The sequence below is a fragment of the Rhamphochromis sp. 'chilingali' genome (genome assembly GCF_963969265.1).
Source record: "Rhamphochromis sp. 'chilingali' genome assembly, chromosome: 12".
NCBI classification, from domain to species: domain Eukaryota; kingdom Metazoa; phylum Chordata; class Actinopteri; order Cichliformes; family Cichlidae; genus Rhamphochromis; species Rhamphochromis sp. 'chilingali'.
The window spans coordinates 13,505,567-13,532,422 of record NC_137939.1 but is presented as its reverse complement, the minus strand read 5'-3'; the positions used below and the strand labels follow the sequence as shown (position 1 = coordinate 13,532,422).

Genomic DNA, 26,856 nt, shown 5'->3' with positions numbered 1-26,856 from the left:
GTCAGTCTATCAAGTGGCAACCTACAGGGCTAAAAAAAAAAGCTAACACTTAAGTGTCAAAAACGACAGCTCCTTTGAGAATGGCCACTTGAGAAAAGCTCAAAAAGCAGGTCAATCCACATAGAGTCACATTACAAAAATGCCTAACTTAACAGCAGAAATTAAATAACTACAGTCTGGATAGAATAAAAATCTTTGTCTCTTTAGCTGATTTGCTAAAGACTGCATGGTTGGTGGGGGTGGTATTAAAGTTATACTTTAATACAAATAACAGACTGAGTGGGCAGGCTGAGTTATAAGTGGTTGCTGAAAGAGTCAGGCTATAGCTGCTAACTGTCTGCTAGGCCTCACCTCACTTAATCTGAGGTGTTTGTATTGTTGGAGCAGTTATTTAACTAATAACATGGCATAGGATGTGGTCTATTATTTTAACAGCCCAGTCGAAAACTTTGTAGTGTGTCTAATTGTAGTGTTTTATTCATATGTTCTGTATGTAGCTTGCTAACATTAGCTAACTTAGCACTCCACCCTCTTATTTATGATACATTTACACTAAAGGATAAACAGTGGCTGTAAACAAAATTATTCCAAACTTGTGCAATGAACTTGTGTTCTTGTTAACTTAGAACAGCTGCTCCAAAGACTGGGACCAGATCTATGAGCACTCGCAGTCAGGTGCTGTTAAAGGTGTTGCACACTCAGCTGATCAGCTGGTTGCCGCAGCTACTTGCAGTCAATCGCCAAATGAAAAAAAAAATCAGAATAAAAAAAAGAAATCAATGCAATTACCAGGCAACAAAGGATTTTTCTTAGTCCAGTGTCTTAAAAGGACCTGCCTTCCCGGTACATTTATCGGTAGTGCCACACCAAAACTCCAGGGTCAATTATCCAAGTCAATAAGCAGCAGTAGCACAAAACTTCTTAGTTTCCCCAATTTACTTTGTCATGCCAGCAAACATGTACCTTCATGAAAGCATAACAAGAAGGCCAAAATGTTGGTATGGTTGTTGGCATGACAAAATAAATAGCTGAAAGTGAGATTTGATATTCATAGTCAGAAGAAGGATGCTGTCCTATTTTTACTTTAATATGACCGAGCCGTTAAATATTCTCATTTGTCATTTAAACCCCCCCAAAAAACTACAACTGACGTTTCAAACTGTCTACATGACTACAAAATTCGGTGATGTTATGTATGTCCATCTTTTATATACAGACTGTCTGAAGACAGCATTTAGGTAACTGCAACAACTCTGTGAGTCTTTACCCTTGGTATTTACACTGCTTTATTTTAGTCCTGTTGGAAATACGAACAGATCTTGTGGCTCGCGGAAGTGCAGTTGACTTCAAGCGACAAGGGAAACGATAGCACAGATAATGCCTCCATTCGGGGGGGGATTTTTTCCTTCCTTCTGTGTGGACTGCACTTGTACTTGGGTGCAATCTGATCAACCACCTCCCTCATCCAGATGATACACCCAGATTTAGATTATTATTACTAGATTATTAGTAGATTATGATTATTATTATGTTTAAGACTAACTAAAGCACCTACTTTTTTTACATTTAAAAAATTATCTCAACAATCAATAGTACCAATGACAAACACTACAATCCAAAATATTATTTTAAAGCCAAAATAACATTTTGGATTGCAGCCTCGTGCAGTCCTCAGTAGATACATTATCTAATATGTATTTAGCACAGTTAAGCGGTGGCTGCTTTTGTACAGTACAGTACATGTGTATAAGAAAGTATGTGAGCGCACTTCAGTTTGGTGTTGCAGAATCTATTGTGCCTCTTTATATCTCAGCAGCCACACAGGGAGAGAGAGTATGAGGAAAGAAAAAAAAAAGGATAGAGAATCTACGATATCCAGTCTCCTGAGTCCCCCAGCCTGTAACCATAGCAACCCCATTCAGAAAGAACCCATGCCCCAGCAATCTTCACAAGATGCCACAAACACGGTCCCACAGTTAGGGTGTGACAGATAAAGACAGAGTTGAGGTGAGCAAACAGTCGCGGTGAAGTGGAGTCTGCGGGATTACCGTGAGGACGGAAACGACTGGTGTGACATCAAAGCTAGCGTACGCTCGCTTCAATAGAGATTAGCTATTTGAGGCTAATCCATACATTTGACATGCAAGCAACTGTGGTGATAGTTTGGATGTTTTTTTTTTTCTCTCCATGCAGTAGATTAAGGAAAGCCTGCGTGAGAGCAGACAAAGAGGTGCTGAGTGTCTGCGAGCAACAAGCATGCACACACGCTTAATACAACACACACACACACACACAGAAATAAACCCAGTCTGACATACTGGTTACATGTTTGCACGTGCATGTAATATCTTTATGATAATGCTATTTTTTTCTTTTGCAATACACCACAAAACCAATCTTCAGACAGAGAATCCTTATTTATGCACATATTTCCTTTAAGCTTGATCTGTTTGTTTTTCCCATCATCCTCAGCATTTTCAGCTCTGAGTGTAAATTTATTTTTACCACGTTAAGCATCACTCAGTTTTCCTTAGGGGGTTAGTTTAATACATTTTAAATTTATAGCAACAATAAAAAAAGGAGTCTTACTTTTTGAACTGGCATGGCAGCGGTCCTATGCTGACAGACACGTAGCTGCCCGCATTGAGGTAGCTCCCCTCGATGGTGACACGAGTTCCCCCTGAAATGGGCCCCTGGGACGGCTGGATACGTGTGAAAAAGGGAGTCTGCAAAGAAGAGAGGGAAAAAAATCTATATAAATATTCTAGTTTTTATCAACTTAGTTATGATTTAGTCCACTATGTAATTGTGTTTCAGCAGTGGGAGCGTCTCTTAACTTGTCACGGCCCTCGTGGAGCGGCTAAGATAACACAAGAGTTATTGAAGTCTCCTCGCCGGGATCCTTACCACAAAGGTGAACGGCCGCGGCGACAGGGCTCTGTAGTCGTTGACGCAGTCTCTCACACACACCTCCACCTGAGCCTCTTGGACCCTGTAGCCGGTTGCGTCGTTCAGCAGACACACTATTCTGTTCACAGAGAGAGAAGTTGAAGCAGATGCTTCTTTATTCCTCATTTTGTCACATATTTACAGTATGTAGTGCAGTGCAGTGCAAAAACAAGTGAATGGTCAGTCACGTGGTCACAGTAGGCTTTATGCAGACACCAAAATGCTTCAGACAATAGATCTCAATCTACAGTTCAGGAGTGGTGAAAGACAGTAAAAAAAAAAAAAAAAGGGAAAAATGTATCTGACTAGGGAGTGGTGCAGAGATGTCAGGAATAATATGTAGAATAACTGATGTGTGTGTAATATTTGAATAGAGATGCCCTCTATCTCAACATGCATCATTTCCCAACTAACTGCACTTCAGAGAGACTGTTTGATCTGCGTGAACTCAATTCCTCAGCCGTGTAGGACCCTGCAGAGGAGTAAATGTCAGTATAGAGGGATGAGAAAAATAAAGGAAAAAGCATATGTAGAGAGTAATGGAGAGGAACGACAGATGGAATTTACAAACGCACAAAAAAAGAAAGCCTGATGTCACTATCTTTTCAGCTGCTGAACGCGGATGCACCTATACACAAACGTGTTCTGGTTGACATTTTTTCCTGTCCTTTGATTGGGCAGGATCAGAGAGGCACAAGCTGCAGCTTCCTCTTTGTGCGTGTCCTTGGAATTATGTTTGATTCTGTGAGAGAGGCATTTAGGTCATCCGCATGCTGCAAATGTATTGATCTGTCTTTGTAGGCTTTGTGAGCTTAGATGCACTATATTGCCAAAAGTATTCACTGGTCTGCTTTCGCACACATATGAACTTGAGCTACATTCCATTCTTAATCCACAGGGTTTAATATGATGTTGTCCCACTATTTGCAGCTATAGCAGCTTTGTGTTGTCTGGGAAGGCTTGCAGTCTCCGCTCTAATTTATCCCAAAAATGTTACATTGAGTTGAGGTCAGGAGTCTGTGCAGGCCAGTCACGTTCTTCCACACTAAACTCGCTCATCCATGTTTTTATGGCCTTTGCTTTTTGCGCTGGCAGCAGTCACGTCGGAACAAGAAAGGGCCATCCCCAAACTGTTCTCACAAAGTTGGGAGCATCAAATTGTCCAAAATGTCTTGGTATGCTGAAGCATGAAGCGTTCCTTTCACTGGAACTAAGGAGAAGAGCCTAACTCCTGAAAAACAAACCCACATCATAATCTAACCCCCCTTCCATCAAACTCTACACTTGCTACAATGCAGTCAGACAAGTACTGTTCTCCTGGCATCCACCAAACCCAGAATCATCCATCAGATTGCCAGACAGAGAAGCGTGATTCATCATGTCGCCAGTGCTCTAGAGTTCAGTGGTGCCGTGCTTTACACCACTGCATCTGATGCTTTGCTTGCTGCACAGCCCCGGAAACCCACTCCATGAAGCTCTGTGTGCGCTGTTCCTGAGCTGATCTGAAGGCCACATGAAGTTTGGAGGTCTATAGTGATTGACTCTGCAGAAAGTTTGCGACTTCCATTCCTCAGCATCTGCTGCCTCTGTTCTGTGATTTTACCTGACCTAGCACGTGGCTAAGTTGCTGTCATTCTCAGTCACATCCACCACCACTAACAGCTGGAATATGTTAGTAATGAAGAAATTTGACGATTGGACTTGTTGCACAGGTGCCGTCCCCTCATGGTACTACGCTGGAGCTCACTGAGCTCCTGAGAGCGACCCATTCTTTCACACATGTTTGTAGAAGCAGTCTGCATGCCTGGTGCTTGATTTTACACTATGGTCATGAATACTTTTGGCAATATATTGTACATGTATGCCTTTTTACACCTATTTTTGTCTGATTGCGCATGCATGGTTACCGTGTGTGTGCATTCTGCCTCTCAACTTACCTTTCGGCACTCACGTACTCGTCTTCAACGGGAACACAGGGCACCTTCCCCAATTTGACGCCCGTCTGGATGTCTCTGAATTGCAGACCCAGGTTTTCCCCCCAGATGGTCACCCTGGTTCCGCCTTGTCGAGGCCCCGTCTCAGGGAATAACTGCACAGACAAGACCATGGGGGACAGATATCAGAAAGGATGAAGTGATTCTTTTTTTGTTTCTCTCTATTCTACATTTGTCCCTAAAATGGTCCTCTAAGACAACATCAGGGCATAAGTGGATATGAAAAACTCCCCCACAAATATGTGCACACTTTAAACTGAGTCATCCACATCTGTGGATTTAGTTTTGATGAAGAAGAATCACCCTTTTGGCTTTGAAAAGCACAGAAAATTTGTTAAATAGAGGGCATAAAACCCATAAACACCGGTATACAGAAGCAAACCAGCATCATCTCTGCTTAATTGAAACTTATTATGGCTGCTTGGCTGCGTCCACGGGGCTGCGGCAGTGTAACGCTCAGTCGCATAGACGAACCGTAATGTGATTTATCTAGCCAGATTATGGCGCGTAACGGGGACAGGTGTGGTGTGACAAAACAAATATGGTGACTGATGGACGGCAGTTGTCACCGACACACACACTCACACACATCAGTAGCAGACACGCACACGCAAACCTAATCCCTAACAAGCATCACGAGGTAATTATGTGTAATCTGTCCATTGCCCGGTTCTCCTGCAGTGCTTGGCTGAGCACATAGCGCGGTGTGGAAAAGCAAACTCAGGGTACGTCATGGCTGCACGGCATTATTATACTACATACAGTAGCCGACAGCAGACCTTGACAAATGGAGATTTTAGCAGCGTGGGGGATGAACAATTTGTCTTCCCAGACATTTAAGATTTAATTCTAAATGTTTACATGGAGCAAATCAACTGAGATCTAAATCCTTTCTCGCACCGTTCTTCAGAAAGAAAGAAAAAAATCAGCAAATGAAAATCAAAGGCAGAACAGCTGGAGTTTAAATGCCTTGCTCAAAGGTAGCATTCTAATTATTGATGCAGGGAATTCTTTCACATTCTGTACAGTTAATGTTACTAAATTGTTCAGGGCTTGCATTAAACAACACCCAGAGAGTGAGTTGCCTTAGCAGTGGTCTGCAGTCCTGGAACGCTTCTTGTTTAATATGGACTGAGGTAATGTGGTCATCAAACTGGCCTGTGGTCATCTTCCACTCAAAAGTGAAATTTCTGTGGTATAGCAATGCATTAGTGTAAACATGAGGGCTCCACAACATTTACACGATTTGAAAAAATACATGTTGTCATCCAGACATCTCGTTCAGGAAACGCCTGGGTTATTTCATGAAGACGCTGCCAAACCTGTGTGCCTGTGACCTGTCACCGCATAAAATCCATTCCATATTATGAAATAAAAAAAATAAAACATGGGGCGCACTGAACTGTTGAGCAGCTGAGCTGATGTCCTACACAAAGAAAGAATATAAAAATACATTCCATGTCTAAAACTACCACGGTTGGTGTCCACAGTTCCCAAAAACGTACATATAGCTGTTAAATGAGATGATGCAGCTTTTTAAGGCAAGGCAAGGCAAGGCAAGGCAAGTTTATTTGTATAGCACAATTCAACAACAAGGTGATTCAAAGTGCTTTACAGAGACATTAGAAACAAGAACAAATAAAAAGCATGATAAACTAGCAAATAAACTAACTAACTAATTAACAAACAAACAAACAAACAAACAAGCAACAGTATATAAAATCAAAACAGATAAAATCAGAAATAGATAAAATCAGTAGTTAAATGTAAGTTTTGAAATTTAAGCTTAAAGTGTGGATTTGGTGCTTTATTCAAATGCAGCTGAGAACAGGTGAGTCTTCAACCTGGATTTAAATAAACTGAGTGTTTCAGCTGATCTGAGGCTTTCTGGGAGTTTGTTCCAGATATAAGGAGCATAAAAGCTGAATGCAGCTTCTCCGTGTCTGGTTCTGACTCTGGGAACTGATAAAAGACCGGATCCAGATGACCTGAGGGATCTGGATGGTTCATACTGGGTCAGGAGGTCACTGATGTATTTTGGTCCTAAACCATTCAGAGCTTTATAGGCCAGCATCAGAACTTTAAAGTCTATCCTCTGACGGACAGGCAGCCAGTGTAAAGACCTCAGAGCTGGACTGATGTGGTCCACTTTTTTGGTCTTAGTGAGGACTCGAGCAGCAGAGTTCTGAATGAGCTGTAGTTGTCTGACTGATTTTTTAGGTAGACCTGTAAAGATGCTGTTACAGTAATCAAGCCTACTAAAGATGAATGCATGGACTAGTTTTTCCAGGTCCTGTTGAGACATCAGATCTTTTATCCTTGATATATTCTTGAGGTGATAGTAAGCTGACTTTGTTATTGTCTTAATGTGTTTTTCTAAGTTTAGGTCTGCATCCATCACTACACCCAAATTTCTCGCCTGGTTTGTGGTTTTTAGATGTATAGATTGAAGTTCTCTGGTGACCTGTAATCGTTTTTCTTTAATCGTTTCTTTCTTTAACATGTGTTGCTTGTGTCGATCTCTTAGTTTTAAAATCTGACATACTCTTTTTTTAACTAGAAACATTTAAAGTTTTGCATATGATTTTTAACTTATCACATTCTGGCTTTCCCCCAACATTTTAAAAGCCTTTCATCTTTTTTTTTAAGCTAATTTAATTACCTATTGACTCTTTTAAATTAAAGCTAACAGATGAAAGATAAGCAGGCAAGCCACACTTTGGAACCAAAAGGAAAAATCACAATACCATTGGCAGTGTTATTCTATAATATAAAGACACATATTCACAATGCGTAAACACACCATCACCAAAAAACATACATTTGTTGCAACTGAGATCCCGTGTTTTAGAGAAATAAACATTGCATTGACAGAATGCATCTTTATGATGACCAGAAACGGGATGATTGCATGTTTGGGTTTGTAAATGGATCCTCTACATGCTGCGAGAAAGAAAAAAAAAGTAAACTGAGGGAGTAAGAAAGAGAATATTCTCGCTGCTTACTATTTGGAAGCTTACTCATGCTGGAACCTCAGGCGCCAGCGGAGCCTTGGCACCACAAACACGAGAGCTGGTCAACACTGACCAGAGTGAGTAGCCATCAAGCTCCAGGGTATGATATGGACAACAGATGCCGGGGTGTGGAAATGGGCCTTCAGATGGTTTTGGAAGAATGGAGCTATGATACCACAAAACACAATATCAGCTAGCCACCCAGCCCTGGGATATAAACACTGGCAGGGCCACAGACAGAGAAGCAACAGAGAGAAAGAAAGAAGAGTGCTTTTAAAGGGATTTCCACCATTATGTGGGGGTGGTATTCAGAAAGGGACCAGTGATGACTATGGGGCCATATACTATGACACCGTAAACACACATAATGGTCATAATGGCCATGGCAAAAACCTTGCATGGGAACATAATTTTAACTAATAGTATCCAAGAAAGTGGTGTTCCCCCAGAATTTTCTATCTGTTTGTCTGAATTCCTCTAAAATACAGCTTTTATATGTAATAACACCTAAAGTGAAGGTGGACAGACATTCACAGTACTAGAGTACGGACTTGAGTAAGAGACGCAGAGGGGGTTAGAGATAGAGCAAATCACAGCAGCTTATGCACCAATTCTGAACAATTTGCAACCACAATAGTGTAGCTGTATCTTGTAGAGGCTAATATGTATATATGTTTCTATGTTTCCATGTGTAGCTTTATTAGTAAAGGCACTGATAGTGACGAGAACTTAAGTGAAACTTTAACCCAACTCGTCTTGGAGTTAGGAGAGAGTGTTAGGGAATCTGCATACACTGAGCTTGATGAGTTCCTCAGAAAGGAAAACATCAACAAAGCCACGAAACTGGTATAACCAGCTGTATGTAAAGCAGTGGACCAATATTGGACCGATTGTTCCATGACTTATATTCTACCATAGGCCTCTGTCGCACCGGCCTAGAGAGGGTTTGGCGACAAGCTGGGAAAGTCTCGCTGTTAGGGAAAACTATATTCCCCAACTGGTTGGCAAGTCGTTGCTGGTTGTTGCTAGGTGAAATCAGTTGCAAGTTGCACTTCCCGTGGAGTCACTTAGAGTCTGGTCTCTAAGCCTGAGTGAATTGGGCTTTAGCCATTAATTCATAGCAATTGCCAGTAACCACCTGCCAATCGTTCTGGGAAAAGAGATTCTACCCTAGCAACTGGTAGTTGCCAGATGGTCACGACTGGTCTCTACGGCTGTGTGACTGGGACCATAGGTGCTTCATAGAACAGACTTCAGTAAGTTCAGGAGTTTTGCCTCAGATGAACTATATTAGGATATGTATATGAGTACTATACCTTTAAGCTAGTATAAATGAAAGAATGCAGTGGATCTTATATTTATTTAGTTGTCCACTTTTATAAAAATTTCCTCTGACATGGAAGAATGAATTTCTATTGGAAGCTCTGAAAATATCTTGAAAGTATAAAAGTGTGGCAACACATAAAATGATAACCAGTGCTCAGTGAGCCTCTGGGCATGCAGAGACGCCACAGTGTGGAAATGGGACCTCAGGCAGATTTGGACTCATGTTTGCAGTGATTTGACACAACACGACTACATTCAGAGGCACATAACCACCGGTCCCTGGGTTATGTAAAGCACAGACACCCCGAAGTTGAAAACGGACCTCAGGCGTTTTGGATTCTTTAAGAAAGTAATCTGATATAACAGAACTACATTTGTGCTGTAACACACAAGCCTTAAGTCATAACTGCAAAAGACTAGCAGATGTAATTGTTCCACATGAGAAACCAGACTGAGGTTTGACTGAGATCGAGGAACACAAACACTAGAGGATGCATACTACTAAAACATAGAGTCTGCCAGCTTCTAACCACTAACCACTGAATGCTGGAGTTGGTCAGCTAATAGTCTAACATTCAATCTGAACAGCTTTGCTATGTCCCCATTATGCAGTCTGACATTGTTTCATACTGTTTGAATTTTCTCTGACTCTGAGTGGCAGCTTTGAATGGGAATGTGGAATTTGAGTTTTGACAATGATGAAAAGCATCACAGCTAGTAAAGAACCATTGCATTAGACCATTATATTGCACTGTTGGTCATATAACATATTATATACTGTAACATGGATGGAAAACAATCTACTAAATCTTATTGCACATTTTTCTTCTTTTGCTTGGCCACTTCTTTTAAGTACCACTGAGCGGGAATCACTTGGTGGTAAAGTACTGGGGCATCACTCTGTGGTGATGTGACCTTTTATATTACAGGCCTAACCACAGTGTAGCCACATCAAATCATCAGTATTACAGCAGTGGTTTCCTCGTAGTCTGTCATCCGGCATCTACAAACATTTTATTTGCGGGCACAATCCTGCTGTGGACTGAATGGTAACCAATAGCACATGGGAGCCATGGAAGGGCAGATAGAAACTGGGAAAGGTATTTATGTGGTCAGAAAATGGTTCGAGAGTTCTGCTAACTAAACTGTCTGAGACAAATGTTATTGAAACATTTATCATTGTTCAGCGCTTTCAAAGAGAATATGAATTGTGTTCAGATTCAGATCACAATAACATTAAAAGGCTTTTATTTTCAGGGGCATCACCTTTATATTGAGAGACTTTGAACACTTACCTGGTGGTACTATGAAGATGCACCAAAACACCTGCCGTAAATAGTGAAAGCAGTGTTGGTTTGGAAAGACTGATTTCGACAATAAAGTGTTATTTTAAAATGACAGTGTGACAACATTAGTGTTTATAATCACAGACACTAAGAAACTGCTTGGCATTAAAATGCAAACATATAAAAACCTATTTTTAACCCACAACTGCATGAAGTTCGTGAAGCTTTGAAAGTTTAAAACGCAGCTTTTGCTGTGTGTCCAATTTAACCCTTTAATATCTTGGCTATTTTTTGAAATTCCCACCTCGACAAATACAAAACTGAGCCACTGTTGAGTCAAAAATCGAATCTTAATTTTAAGATTAGACTTAACTAACTGTTACGGGGTCATTGGATCAGATTGGGTTTGCCGTGTAATCTCGCCCTTCGGTGATCTGGGACATCGCAGAATACATGCTGTCATGCCGGCCATGCTTGTTGTCTTTTTTGAGATCTTGCAGTTCCAGCAAGAGAATGTAAACAGATGCAACAAAGTATTTTGCCAGACCAGAAGAGAAAACAAGAGACGGAGCTAAGCACGGCTTTTTGCACAGACCATCACTGTTCTAATCTAATGAGCTTCATGTTGTATTGCAAAGAAAATATATATTTTCTTACTTCCTTTATGTCTATTTATTAGGTTTTGTTGCACTGATGTAACCGGAGCCTTGTCGTCTCGTCTCTCTATATGCTGCACTGGATATAGCAGAGATGACAATAAGAAGTTTACTTTGACTTTGATGTTATTAATGTATTTTTTCTTGTCACCTCCGGCTGAAAACAGCTAAATAAAAGGACAGTGATCACAAAAACGTCATAGTGTTATCCTTAGTTATGCTGCAATAGGTGTAGGCTGCCGGGGGATTCTCATGATGCACTGAGCATTTCTTCTTCAGTCACCTTTCTCAATCACTATGTGTTAATAGACCTCTCTCCATTGAATCATACTTCCACAGCATGTCTTTTGTTCTGTCTTCCTTCTCTCACCCCAACCGGTTGTAGCAGATGGCTGCCCCACCCCCCCGAGCCTGGTTGTGCCGGAGGTTTCTTTCTGTTAAAAGGGAGTTTGTCCTTCCTACTGTTGCCAAAGTCGTTGCTCATCTTTGGGATTGTTGGGTTTTTCTCTGTATAGGGAGTGCAGAATTATTAGGCAAGTTGTATTTTTGAGGAATAATTTTATTATTGAACAACAACCATGTTCTCAATGAACCCAAAAAACTCATTAATATCAAAGCTGAATGTTTTTGGAAGTAGTTTGTAGTTTGTTTTTAGTTTTAGCTATTTTAGGGGGATATCTGTGTGTGCAGGTGACTATTACTGTGCATAATTATTAGGCAACTTAACAAAAAACAAATATATACCCATTTCAATCATTTATTTTTACCAGTGAAACCAATATAACATCTCCACATTCACAAATATACATTTCTGACATTCAAAAACAAAACAAAAACAAATCAGCAACCAATATAGCCACCTTTCTTTGCAAGGACACTCAAAAGCCTGCCATCCATGGATTCTGTCAGTGTTTTGATCTGTTCACCATCAACATTGCGTGCAGCAGCAACCACAGCCTCCCAGACACTGTTCAGAGAGGTGTACTGTTTTCCCTCCTTGTAAATCTCCCATTTGATGATGGACCACAGGTTCTCAATGGGGTCCAGATCAGGTGAACAAGGAGGCCATGTCATTAGTTTTTCTTCTTTTATACCCTTTCTTGCCAGCCACGCTGTGGAGTACTTGGACGCGTGTGATGGAGCATTGTCCTGCATGAAAATCATGTTTTTCTTGAAGGATGCAGACTTCTTCCTGTACCACTGCTTGAAGAAGGTGTCTTCCAGAAACTGGCAGTAGGACTGGGAGTTGAGCTTGACTCCATCCTCAACCCGAAAAGGCCCCACAAGCTCATCTTTGATGATACCAGCCCAAACCAGTACTCCACCTCCACCTTGCTGGCGTCTGAGTCGGACTGGAGCTCTCTGCCCTTTACCAATCCAGCCACGGGCCCATCCATCTGGCCCATCAAGACTCACTCTCATTTCATCAGTCCATAAAACCTTAGAAAAACCAGTCTTGAGATATTTCTTGGCCCAGTCTTGACGTTTCCGCTTGTGTGTCTTGTTCAGTGGTGGTCGTCTTTCAGCCTTTCTTACCTTGGCCATGTCTCTGAGTATTGCACACCTTGTGCTTTTGGGCACTCCAGTGATGTTGCAGCTCTGAAATATGGCCAAACTGGTGGCAAGTGGCATCTTGGCAGCTGCACGCTTGACTTTTCTCAGTTCACGGGCAGTTATTTTGTGCCTTGGTTTTTCCACACGCTTCTTGCGACCCTGTTGACTATTTTGAATGAAACGCTTGATTGTTCGATGATCACGCTTCAGAAGCTTTGCAATTTTGAGACTGCTGCATCCCTCTGCAAGATATCTCACTATTTTTGACTTTTCTGAGCCTGTCAAGTCCTTCTTTTGACCCATTTTGCCAAAGGAAAGGACGTTGCCTAATAATTATGCACACCTGATATAGGGTGTTGATGTCATTAGACCACACCCCTTCTCATTACAGGGATGCACATCACCTAATATGCTTAATTGGTAGTAGGCTTTCAAGCCTATACAGCTTGGAGTAAGACAACATGCATGAAGAGGATGATGTGGACAAAATACTCATTTGCCTAATAATTCTGCACTCCCTGTATGTATTATTGTAGGGTCTACAATATAAAGCGCCTTGAGGCAAATGTTGTTGTGATTCAGTGCTGTATAAATAAAACTGAATTGAACTGAGTAGAGACCAATGAACCTGTTTGACATTAAAATTATTATGACCAAAAACTTAAATCCTCTATTTATTGAAGCTTCAAGTAAGAACGGCCTGTCCACATAGCCTATTTTCACTGACAAATGTAACAATCAACTGTCATATATTCAACACTGCACGGTTTAGCTAGTGAGCCACTTTTTGCCAATGTGTTAATTACACTATTCAAGTCAACAAAATGACTTTCACTGAGCAGAAGTAGGAATTACAATAACAGATACACCTGAAAAAAAAACAAAACAAAAAAAACAGAGACTCTAAAGTTATCACCCATGTTAAAAGTAATATCTGCTACAGGCAGAAAGCTTGTGTGAGTGAAGAGAAATAAAGACATCTGATATTGTCTCCCTCTCTTTCCTTATCACAGAAATAACAGCGAGATATAAAAGTTTCTACTTTTATATCTTATTAGACATTCATTAGTCTGTTTCACACAACCTGGACCATTACCATAATATGAAAACACATCACTCACACACCCTCTCCTTCACATTTATGGCAACATAAAACAAACATGCTGTAAGCGTCCGCATTCACAAACAGGCTGACTCAAATACAGACGGAAGAATACATCCACACAGCACTAATGATGTCTGAACACACCAATTGTTACTATTAAAGTCAGACCGAGTTGTGAATGAATCATACTATAAAAACTGAAACGTTCCTCGAACTGAGACTTTAATAAGCCTCACGTCTCTGAAAACATATGCACATAGATAATGGATGATAATGAGTTAGGGGACAAAGATTTAACAACTGATATCAAGAAAGTGTCACCAGTTTCATTTGTACTTCATAGCCATTTGAGTTTCGCACAGAAAATTCATGACTTTTGTCAAAATTAAAAGATAAGACGCATATTAACCAGACCTCCTCAATACTACATGTAACGACAGCGGCATACAAAAAGCACCATAACTAAAAGACTGTTTAAAAAAAGAAAAAAAAGAAAAAAATAGAAAAGCCAAACAAAGTTTTACGTGGCTCTCTCGCGCTCTCTCTTCCTGGAGTAGCGGTTTGATGTAATAGTGAGTAATAACACCATTTCTGTGCCAAGGGCAGGCGCAAGGTCCCATTATGTGTGCGTTTTAATAGCAACACATTAAAATGGAGCAGCTTTCATTCTGGGTTCAGGACACGTAGGGCTTTCGTGACCACAGGGGCTTCAACAAAGGGAGCTGACGCAACGGCCTATCAAAGTTTGCCGTGCCTTGGATCTCCACAGGTGACACGACTGTCTTCACGAGTTGACAAGATTATGCTCAAAGAAGCCGCGCTGCTTTTCTTCGCAGGCGATTTTAGAAACTGTATATCACTTGGAGGCAGTTTCGATCAGAAGACTTTCTTTTGGCTGTCGCTGGTTGCGGCTGGTTGGCATTGGAGGCTTCTCACCCTTTGTCTTTCCAGTGATGTCTCGTGCAGCACTGCATGTGCTTATCCTTACTTACTTTGAAGTCTCACATTTGCATCGGTGGAATCAGTGGACTTAATTATCTTCAGAGCAGAGTTACATTTCAGTTCAAACAGCAAGTGAAAGATAAAAGTTTTAGTAAATGTTTTTTCGCCTACTGTACACCTCAGGAAATAACGTGAGAAAATACAGATCTCTCTGCTGCTGTTTTGACAAAAAGCATTATGACCATCAATGAGTCAAAAGTGTAGTTTCCACAGTTCCTCCCCTCAGAAGCTTTTGTCTTTAATTCTATAACTTTATTTTAAAAAAAAAGTGAAATAAGTACTTGTAATTCTAATGGATTGAAGATCATTAAAGACCGAGTGCGTTGCAAACAACACAAAATTCTGGATTTTTCCAATGCAAACTTGTTGTGTAACGTATACACACATCAAAAACGTTGTGGGTTTTTTTTTTTTCTGAATAATATCATCCCCAAGAAACACAGGGTGAAAAAATTAGTTTGAGGCAGGGACCCAACACTTTCTCACTCCCAAAGCGTAACATTTTATGCTAAGTGACAAACCGTTGATATGTTACACTTCTGGGCACCTGACACGTTCATATATTACGAAATCAGAAAAATCAGGAAACAGGAAACTGCTTGGAATGAATACAGAAGAGGATTAGGGCCACTGGAAATAAAAGTGGGAACGTCTTTTTTTTTTTCTTCTTTTACAGAATTCTGAGAAAAAAATCAGAGTTCTAGAAAAGAAGAAAAAAACTAGATGTCCCATAGTCCCATAACCCGGCGTGTGGCATAAGAACGTGGACGGTCACCTTTCGCGTTCCTCAGGAACGCCGCGGGACTTGACAAAATGTCACTGTATTACGCCTCGGGAGTGAGAACGTGCTGAGAGACCACATCTCAGGAAGTGGAGAGATCCTTTCAGAGACCCAGAGCGACGTCTACCTCTGTATCTAAACTAGTATTATTTTACTATTGCCATATCATTGTATATTTAGCACGGGAATGTCTTGAGCCACAGCACACCTGTAAATTGCAGCGGTCTGACTGGTCAGATCTGTTTATTCAGATCGGAAAAATCGGAAAAATCAAGCTTTTTTGAAAAAAAATAAACGCAGCAAATTTGTCCATTTAATCCAAAAACAGCTGCAAAAACAGGTGAGTTCAAAGATTATTTAAAAAACACAAACTTGCGTCCTTTTTAAGCTATAATGTATTATTTATATATTAGATTCATTAAAACACTGCTACACAATGAAAATTCAAAAATGAGGGCTAAATCATTTTATCACGCTTAAAATTCTCCTCAATTAAGGTGCTGTGATACGAGACCACAACTCAACCAGTTTAAAGAACTCACTTCTTTATTAAGGAAAAAAATCATCAGAGGTGGTTTCTATTAATTTCCAATGCAGCATCATTGTTAGTTAGTTATATTAAAAATGTTTCTGTTATTTGGAGCACACTCAGACTCATGTGAAAGGTCACCAAGCTCATTCCTGTCTTTCCATGAACCTGGAAACTTTTTCACATTAACTGTAGAAAATGTGACCAATGAGTCTGAGTGTGTTGCATTTTATTTCAGTTTTGATGCATTTGTGTGGGAGGGTGTCAAAAAAAAAAAGGCTGAATGTTTTTAATTATGTGTGTTACTCACACAGAGTGGATCAGACACCTGTAGAGTAATAGATGCCATTTACTCTCACGTTCTACACTACAAAATGCTAAATGACCCAGTACTCCACAGTCAAGTACAAAGTGACAACTGTCAAAAAGCAGCTACACACAGAACAGCCGTATAAGCATCTGAAAGTATCCTAGCATGCTCTCTCACACATACACTATCTGTATATCTCAAAGCCGGTCATGTTCACAGTGGGTGGTACCAACTTTTAAGTGTGCAGCCTTAACAGGCAGACACACTTACTTACCTTGGTGATCTTGGGGTGGGTGCAGCGGCTGTTTCCAGATGTGGCGTGCATCCACCCTCCACCTTCTGCCAGCTGGAGGGGGAGGTGGGAATTGCCTCCTCCGGTGCACTCCTGCCTGAGGGAACACTTCCTGTCCTGAACACACCAACCGCACTCAAACCTGGGGTTGGCCTTCAGGCACATACCACAGCTGTCCCGCAATGCCCTGCACTTGTACAGGTGAGCTGGTGGAGAGACAGAAACATATGCAATAGGATTTGAGCTGTAATCAAACATTATTGTAAAGCAGTTGCTGTGAAGGATAAAATTATGGTCAAAGGGGTGAACAACAGTCATAATAATGGCTACCTTTGCTTGGTAGGAATTAATTTATGGCTATGGCATGTAAAGGTTTACACAAATGGCATGCTAGTCACCCCGTTTCCAAAATCAGTGTGAAAATGATGTTCTGTTGTCATTTTTGCTCATGTGTTTGAGATCATTATCCTGTTGCATGACCTACTTTAGGTAAGTGTAACTGTCAGACAGATGGCTTAACATCTGACACGAGAATACTGTGAACAGAGGGTTTATGGTCAACTCAGCAGCTGCAAGGTGCCCAGGTTCTGTGGCTGCAGAACACCACCGAGCTTGACAGAGGGTATGAGCTGTTTGTGCTGATGTGCTGTGTTTGAGTATTCAGGCCAAATATCTCCACTTTGCTCTCGCCTGTCCAATGGACGTTGTTCTAAAAGGCCTTTGGCTTTTTCAAATGCAATTTTGCAAAGTTAAGCCATGGTGACATGGTCTTTATCTTGGAAACCCTCCAGAAAAGCTAGACTTTTAGTTCTTTTTCTAATTGTGCTGTCTTGGATATTAAAATCTAAATTCTAAGGCCTGTATAGTCTGAGATATTTTTTTTTTTAGTTTCTCTGAGCTGTGCACTGCATGGGAGGTGGATTTGGGATTTTGGACATTTTTCTTGGATGTTTACAATGTTTGATGAATGAACGCATAACCCTTTTCAGACTGCAGCAACAATTGCTTCTTTCAGATGATTGCTGATGGTAACGCACACCACAATGCTCCAGACCAGCAAACTGCCAAAACTCCTTTTTATTTTTAACATACAGTTGCTTGTGTTATGACCCAGGTCATTGGTGCTGTGTGGTGCTGTTACTGGAAGAGGGAATGAGGCCAGCTACAAATTGGGACCTGACTGGGCCGGCAGCCTCTCCTACTACTTCCTGTTTCCAGTGAGCTGCGCGTTTGGGGCCCTTGTGGCGTGTGACAGAGCTGAGCTGCAGTAAAAACAGTTTAGAGAGTCGTATCTGGACATGGTAGCTGTAGGGGTGGGAAGCCGTTTCTTTTACAACCTTCTACCCGAAACTTTTGAATCAACCCGAATCGGGTTGATTCACTATAGGCAAGTTAGTTCTGATTCATTTCCAGTGTATTTTGTTTGTTGTTTTGGCCATGCCCACCCTGATGCTCGCTACCTGTCAAGTTAATAAAATGACTAGTCATTGTAAAGCTGTGGCTGTGTGATTTACTACTTTTTATTATTTTTCTTGTGTTGCACTCCAGCCCCCCCCCCAGGCCGGTGTGTAACACTTGTGATTTGCACCATGTGGCTAAAAAAAACAAAAAACATTGACTAACAATTTTAGCTTGTTTAAATTAATAGAAAAATATCTTTTAGCGCCAAGCTAGCTCACAGCCCGATTTACAGGCTTTTATGCTAGGCTAAGCTAACTAACCACTGCCAAATTTTTCATTTAGCAAAGGCAGTCTTTACCTAATTTTTTAATTTAAGGAGAAAGCACTCCAGCAGACTTCCAAAAACAATAAATAAATGCTTCGTTTATGTATTCCAGGACCCTACATTTATCTTATTGAGCAGGCTATCTGTCATGTTTCAAATTTTGAGAAACGTTATATTCAGCATGATGTTCATGAAATATTTGATGAACAGAAAGTTTTTTAAGTTGTTCATTTGAAAGAAAGCAGCAGTGGCAAGAAAAAAAAAAGCAATCAGGAGTTTCTGTGTAGGAGGAAGAGAAAGAGCAAAGGAACAGCATAAATGAATGTTAATCACCCACACAACACCTAAAACCTTCAGTAGGTGATTATTACCACTCCGAGGCTGTGCCGATGAGAAAATAACTGTTTCCGCAGATAAATGGAGGGAAAAAAAATTAACAAGCCACCAAGAGGGATATCACAGAAATTAATTCAACAGGTAATGTCTTCAAACGCCAATAGGGAATTGATAATTTGTTGTGTTAAAAAAAAAAACAACACATTCCTCCCCAAACTCTGCAGAGTGGGGAAAAAAGTCATTAAAAGTAAAACTGAATAAATAAAGAGATAAATAAATAAATTAAAACCTCAAACACCTAAGAAGTTGGAGGAGAGGGAGATGAAAGGAAGCAGGGAGGAGGATAAATTTTAGCTGTGCTTGTTAACAAAACAGCAACAAGGATTGTTATGAATTTAAAGATGGTGTGGGGCCCCGCGAGGCCGAGAGAATCAGAGAGAACACAGCGAGCCAAAAAAGGGAGAGGAAATGAGAGACAGAGAGAGACCTTATTCAACAGAGAGTGTGAGAGTCCATGCAAACAAGACAGCTGAACGTACCAGAAATGTTTTTTTGGTTTTCTTTTACTTCTGTTTTGTCATCTGCTTATCAGCATCATAATTATCTCAGTCGCTGCAACATTGTCAAAACCTGCCGGCAGGTTTGTTTGCCGTCACACCAGTTAAACAGATGAAGTGGAAAAACAGAGATGGGGGGGGGGGGGGCACGAGAACATGTAACAAGCTCTTCCCGCCTTCTACTCTCTGTCAGACAGACAGCAGCCGGACTTCAAAGCGAGCCTCTTCCGTATCCATCTGCCCGCCTCGGCCCTCGGCTCGGCCTAATCTGATTAGCTACGGCTCGTCTTAAAAGTAGCGCGACGCTAATTAATCTGAACCAAATGAATGATTTAATTAACATTAACATCTCCACTTTACACCGGGGCAAATCTGGGCCGGCGCCGAGCGGCTCTGCCTCAGACGAATGACACGGCTCTGATTCAGGAAGAGGGAGACGGGGATGGAACTGGGAGGGATTATTAGAGGATGGAGAGAAGAAGAAGGGAAAAAAAGGAGGAGAACGCCTTTATGAAGACTGTATGAATGAGGACGGATTTAGAAAGCACGCTTTTAAGAAGCGTGCTGATGTTTGTGTTGTGTTTGAAGAGCAAACCGCTACCTTTGGATGCCTGCCTGCACGGATTCTCGCCAGGCACCACCACCTCGAAGTCGCAACAACAGGAACATTTGTGTCGAGTTCACACTGACATATACACCGCGTCGCAGATCCTTGGATTTCACACTCTCGGAGAAAAACGCCACTCCGTGTTATGCAAAGTACTCGCTGTGGCACACAGTCCCTGGGGCCCGATTCACAAGAGTTACCTGGATAATGTTTGCCATATCGTCAAAGCTGAATAATTGGATGTCAGAAACCCTATTATGAGTTTTATTCCAGGTTAAACCTGTAGAAACTTGTTAAAAAAAAAAGAGAAAAAATGTGCTATGTTCATAATTTGCAAAAATGACCCCCTCCCCCCTCCAAATTCTTGACAGCTTACACCTGTGAAGTGTTTATTTTCAAAGAATCAACCATGAGCTGTGAGGAAATGTGGGAATTAAAGCTAATAATGGATTATGTAACAAAAGCAGAGATTCTAACCCTTAAATAGTAAAAGCAATGTTACATTTCAGTCCTTTCTATAATTGTATATATTTCCCACCACTCTAGTTGATTTCAAACTTGTGTATTTCTTCCTCTTGCTGTGGCGTTGTGGATCATGCTTTTTGCACTATAGACCTCAGTTGAAAACTGTAAACCAGGGCTAAAAAAAGCACCAGCTCCCTGCAGCACTCTAAGAAGTTATATTACATTATATTAATCATCTTTAAAAGTTTGTCTTTTGACTGACAGAAAACAGAATTTAGCCTTCGAGAAATGGACTTTTTGCTAACTGCATTAGGGATCTCCATCCGGCTACTTGCCCGCTGGCCTTGTTACCCACTGAATTTAACCGCACACGCTGGTTTATGTGAAGCTGGACTTCTTCATTGTCATCCACTGCTGAATGATGCAGTGAAAGGAAACACACAAGCAGATTTGATTTAAGACAACAGAAACACTGTGTACCAAAGAACCTGCAAGTATTTTAATCTCTCCACAGTTTATTACCGAGGCCTTTCAAATCCAAACAGCAACAGCTGCCTAGAAAAAACAAATGGAATAAAACAATATTTCTAAGAGAGGATCTGTCATACTAATTTCCAGCATCATCTTTTTACTGTGGGTGGCTGAGGCTGGCTCAGGAGGAAGAGTAGGGCATCTAATCAGGAGGTTAGTGGTTTGTTCCCTGGCAGCTCCAGTCTGCATGCCAAAGTATCCTTGGGGTAAAAAAGTGCTTGTGTGAATGAGAGACGCTGTGTAAAGCTGTTAAGCAGAGTTGAAAAATAATAACCAGTCCATTTACTCTTAGACTCAACTAGAGTTGCTTTGCATGAGGCACAGTTCTAATTATCTTTGTGTTACAGTGAGCTTTACCAGAGCCCCTCAACTCATGCTCATGTAAAGCCAACCGGCTTTAAATCCACGTGAGCATCTACCAGTGTAAGCATATGCTGTACTAACACATCTGAAACAATTAGAACATGGTGAAGTTCATTGTTTTGTAATTTAATTCAAAAAGTAAAAAAAAAACAAAAAAACCCACTAAATTCTGTAGTCTACTTTATAACTAATCAAATTCAGGCTTGTGACAATCAGAAATCCTGTAGCTTCAATTATCACAGTATATGTTATACGAATAATTCCCAAGATCAATCAATATGGGGCAGGGATAGCTCAGTAGGTAGTGTGGTCGCCCCATGATCGGAAAGTCGAGGGTTTGAATCCACTAAACGGCTACCCTGATGTACCCCTGAGCAAGGTACCGTCCCTACACACTGTCCCCCAGGCGCCTGATTGGTGGCTGCTCACTTCTTCAGTGAATGGGTTAGATGCAGAGAGAGTATTTTCCCCACTGGGATCAATAAAGTATGCATTATTATTAAAAAAGGCCTTACAACGATGTCCATCTCCTGAAAAGTATGTTTCTGTACTTGGTTGGAGCCTCAGTGCACTCCTACCTTCTTCTAAGTTCTTGAATAGACTTTATTGGAAAGAAGGCTGCAGCCCTCCCTGTTGCTTCAATACCTTGCTTGGATCACATCACACTTTTCACTTCCAGTAAACTTCATATTAATATACAAATATTCATATTAATATACAAATGCACTAGTATATGACAGAAACAACAAAAAGCATACCAGATCCATTTTAGCATCTATGCAATTATATAATTGTGGCTTAAAAACATTTACAATACATTAAGAGTCAAATGTCAGGCAGCACACGCAATCAAATATTTCACCTATAACCTTCCCAAAATCATGAAACTCCAGCGGTGAATACCCAAAGGTAACAGGTAACACAAACACAAAACTTTGATAGTTTGACAAATCTTAAATACACACAAACATGCTAACACTGTGGCCTTGCACAAACACAGAACCATCAGAGTTTTGTGTTACCTGTTACCTATTCAATGCTGGATTTACTATCAGCCTTTAGGATACATATATTACTGTAAATTCCTAAAAAAAACTCATGTCCAATGCTTAAAAATGTCAAAAACTTGTGTAAAACTAAAAGTCATTAAGCAAATAATCTGAATTTATACCCAAAATTTGAGCCGGCACAGCGAAGTAAAAAAGAAATTAATCAAGCATAGTGTTCAACAACTAAAACTAAATTTTTCATTCAGGAATGGAAGTAAAAAACTGTAATTTGGCATCGCAATTAAAAAAAAATAATAATGTGCTTTACTATTTTACAATTTTTTTCCCCGCTTTGTTGTAAAACGGTGAAATTTGAAAATCCATGGATAACAACAGTAATTATATTTTAGCATTCAAAATGTAATTTCAGTTAAAGAGTGTGCTCATACTGGTGGATTAACCACGATACAAACATAACAAATTATTTTGGTGATTACCAGTACAGTTAATTTAGGTCAGATTTGGCATAAACATACATCGGTTAATACTATATGGTCCAAACTCCTACTGTGTTTGAGACCTCATCTTAATTTTATTGCTGTAGTGACTGTTAGTGGTAGCAAATGTCATTATTACATTGTTTCTTCAGAATATGGATGTCTCAACAATCTTTATTATTTGATGGAGTAGCTCATTGCTCAAAGAGCAGCACCTGCAGATTCTCTGATAAATGTGGGTCTGTATTGCTTCCTTGACACTCTTCACAGTTAAAAAGTCATTAAATCTACAGTTAAAAATTACAGCAATGACTCCATCAAGCTGATTGGATAAAAATGCGATCATTTAGTTCATCGCGACAGCTACAATATTGCGCCGCACGTGCCAAACGCAGCAGGTTTAATCCCCGAGGAGGATGTCTCGGCACAGGCGGAAAACCTTAAAAGAGGAAATTTTAAACAAAAAAACACGGCACAGGCAGGAGAATTAGGTCGTGACCAATATGCAGCTAATTTCCGAGCCATCTGAAAGTGAATGGCACGTCTAACATCTGTCAAAAAGAGGTCAGATACAGCACAAAGGCTGCCAGATTAAAATGTGCAAGGGTGTCAGTTTTTTAAGAGCGAAAACAAAACGCGAGACAGAAAGCAGCAGAGAGGGTTCGTTCATCTGAGGCTGCACGTGCATCCGCAGCCAAAGACTGTATGACACACTTGAGAGCAAGACTTTTATTATCTTGTGTAATGGGACGTCTAAAATCATTAGCCTCTACCACCCAATATATTACACTTGATAAAGAATTTAGAATTGGTAATTGTTTTCCACTTCATGCACAAATAGCGATTAAAAATAATAAATCCCATCCCTCCATGTCGCTTTCTGTTTTTCTTTATCAATCCCTTTACTCACATCTACACCCCCACACCCACACCCCACCATTACGTAGCGCATTTATCAACCTGTCATCCACCCATCGCTCTTCCTCTTCATCCTTTCTTCTGCCTATTGCGTTCTCCATTTGTTTATCTTCCTCTCTAACATCCATCCCTATTAATTTCTGCGTTGGGATGTTTGTTTGTTATCATCGCTATCCATCAATCACTCCCTCTGCCCCTCTTTTCTTCTTTTAAATCCCTAATTCGTGAACAGTGTTTTGCCAAACCACTGGTACACTTTCACCTTTCTCCCTGACGGTCTGTCAAAAATGAAATTGCAGATTTCTTACGGAGGAGGACAGCTGCACACGCTTGTTGTTGCTTCGCAGAAAATCATTACAAGCAAATAAACAAGCGGGGCCGATTCGTCTTCTTTTTTTTTTCTTGCAGTAACAATGCTTACATGCTTCCCCAAGGGGAGATGACAATAAAGAAGGAGGCGTCAGAGAAGCACAGAAAAGAGAAAGCTCTCTACCTTGAATGTTGAACGGGTTGTCGATGACAAAGTTTCCATTCCACACCACAGACAGGTCAACCGGCAGGTCGCTGATGTCGCTGCCCTCGTAGTCGTACTGCAGGGAAGAGAAAAACAAGACCAGGAACGCGTGAGAAATTGTTCTTCTATAATGGATTGAATGCAAATTGGGAATTGTGTGGGATATAGTGTCATCTGCATAGTGATTCAGCCAGACTTGCTCGTTGCAGGCAGGGAAAGAGCGAAAGAACGCACGCGAGCGGAATTCCATATCCGCCAAAACAGACATATTTCATGGATGCACGTAGAGAAAAACAAAAAACAGATGGGTTACAGTTGAACGGGCATGGAAGAATGCAGGCGGACGAGGGGAGGGAGAGAGGCGATGCGGAAAAGGAGAGGTGGTCAAAGACGGCAAGGCAGCCAGAAATCAAAGAGTGCTATGTATGTGAGAGGACCTTATTCATTTACACATGAGCTAAGTGGTGGGATGAGGGTAAGCGAAAGATAAGATACGGAGCGGTGTAAAGTGAAATTGGCATTTCCAATTTGCTCACTGACACACTGGATTTGGTAGATGGAGCTCAGGCATGCTGTATGGGCAATGGGGCCTGAGACATGCGCACACACACACACACAAACTTGTGATACAAACTGAACTTTTCTCCACTACTGTGGAGTTGATCTGCTGTTGTTGTTCACATCTGCTGGACAAAGTTAATAAACTCCTTTTTCTTAAACCCCCCCCCCCCCCAATTGGAATTGCGATTGCTGCCGGGATTACTCTTAGCATCTGTTTTATTCCAATTCAGGACCTCATACTTGCTGTGGGGAGGAGGTTGAAGGAAATAATAATGTGATACTTGAGTGTTTTAAAATAAGAATAAAAATGCTGTTTTGTCGCGAAGAGCAGGTTTTTTTGCTAGTGTCATTTTTAAACCTTCTTAATCCCCAAAATTCTCTCCATCAAGGAAACGCTTGTCCAGGCTTCGCTCTTGATCTTGATATCTAGTGTCCTTCTTCTCCATCTCTGGCTACAAGATTCCTTTTCTTCTGCTCACTTATAGACAGTTACTCCAGTTGTTCCGCTGTCTATGACTTCATCTACTTGGGGAAAGCTGCCAGAAGTCACTAGTCTTTTTCCAGATTTGGTTGTACAACCCACTATTCACATTTGTATCCCGAGGCTGACAGAACTGCAGAGTGAAAGCAATTAAAAGCTTATGGGGAACCAAACTAAATGCGAATGCGCCCTTGTTCTATGGCCACAACACTACATTGTACAATCAATGATACAAACTTCCCTAGTGTCCATTTAAGGCAGGCTAAAGACTGAATTTTGGGGTTATATGACTGCTTTACATTTACCTCTCAAAGACAATCTTTTATAAAGAGTAAGATCAATAACATACAAACATACTAACCTTTGAAATAAACAGATTTGCTTTGATAGAGTAGTCACAGCTTCAGTTATGCTTCTAATGAAAAAGATGAAATACATGGACAAGTTGAGGAAAAAGAAAAACACAAACACGGGGGGAAAAAAAATCAAAGGGAACATTGTAAGCAGCCAGAGAAGAAAAAATGTGGGATTCCTGGATCTTTATTGAGACAATACGATGATGTGATGAACAATGAACCAATGAAACCACAGGATTCTGGGAGGTCAACAGCTCCAGAGAGGAGAGCTTCAACCAGAAGCACTTCTGTCACAAAGAAAAGGCTGACTGAACATATTCCCTTCCCACTAGTTCAATGTGACCCTGACGCACCATGCATGAAGTAGGCTGTTGACTTTATTAGTAACACTATTACATCCCACTGGTTGAAGGACTGTCTATGGAAACCCAATGAAACCACACGACCCACTCGCACACACATCCCCACACACTACCTTTCTTCTCTCTGCGGCGTGGCCCCCATTAAACTTTAAGAGTTTCGACTTGTCCGCCTTCCCCAAAACACTGGGCAGGCTTGTTCCCTTGTCAGTCTCTGCCCACCCCGCTGCCTGCCACATCATGCTTTATTCATGCTGTCACATGGTTTAAAATGCTGACACAAACCACATTGTGACACCGTGCCACCCAGTCACACTGAGCATCACCCACTGTCTAACTCGCTTCCTGGGGGACGCTCCGGAGTCCCAGAAAAATGGTAAGCTGATTTAACGCTGAAAAAATAAGACAGGAGGGGAGATGGAAGCCAGGGGAGAAGAGGAAACACAAAGAGACAGAAGCAGCAGAGGAGGAAGCTAAAACCACTTTAGAAATAAAGTCATTAAACAACAGGTATGCCAAGGGCCTGCAAAGCTGAAGTTCAAAAAATTTAGTAAATCAAAATGCGATTATGCACATTTTGCCATTTTAAAAACTGCAATTTAGCATTACTCACACACCCACACTGTAAAGCTAATGTCAATCCTGATATGATGTTTACACTATGAGGTTATCATGCTCAAATAAATAATGATATTTACTCGTTAGACACTGAAGATAAAGTAGAGCTGAATTTGATGGGACTGTCATCAGGTACACAGACACATGTGTTACAATGGAAAATAAGTGGACCAGTTATAT

The 26,856-nt window shown here is 40.9% G+C and overlaps 1 protein-coding gene across 2 annotated transcripts in view; it reads right to left on the bottom strand.

The window, feature by feature from the left end:
• The window catches only part of LOC308407873 (plexin-A1-like), a 338,220-nt gene that overhangs the window by 75,588 nt on the left and 235,776 nt on the right, over nucleotides 1-26,856 (bottom strand). For both annotated transcript variants that reach the window (XM_080899801.1, XM_080899802.1), the window contains exons 11-15: nucleotides 24,281-24,377; nucleotides 16,781-17,004; nucleotides 4,887-5,038; nucleotides 2,908-3,028; nucleotides 2,590-2,726 (exon numbers count right to left, since the gene is read on the bottom strand). In XM_080899801.1, coding sequence (XP_080755927.1) covers nucleotides 2,590-2,726; nucleotides 2,908-3,028; nucleotides 4,887-5,038; nucleotides 16,781-17,004; nucleotides 24,281-24,377 — 731 coding nt within the window. The remainder of the gene's footprint in view (nucleotides 1-2,589; nucleotides 2,727-2,907; nucleotides 3,029-4,886; nucleotides 5,039-16,780; nucleotides 17,005-24,280; nucleotides 24,378-26,856) is intronic.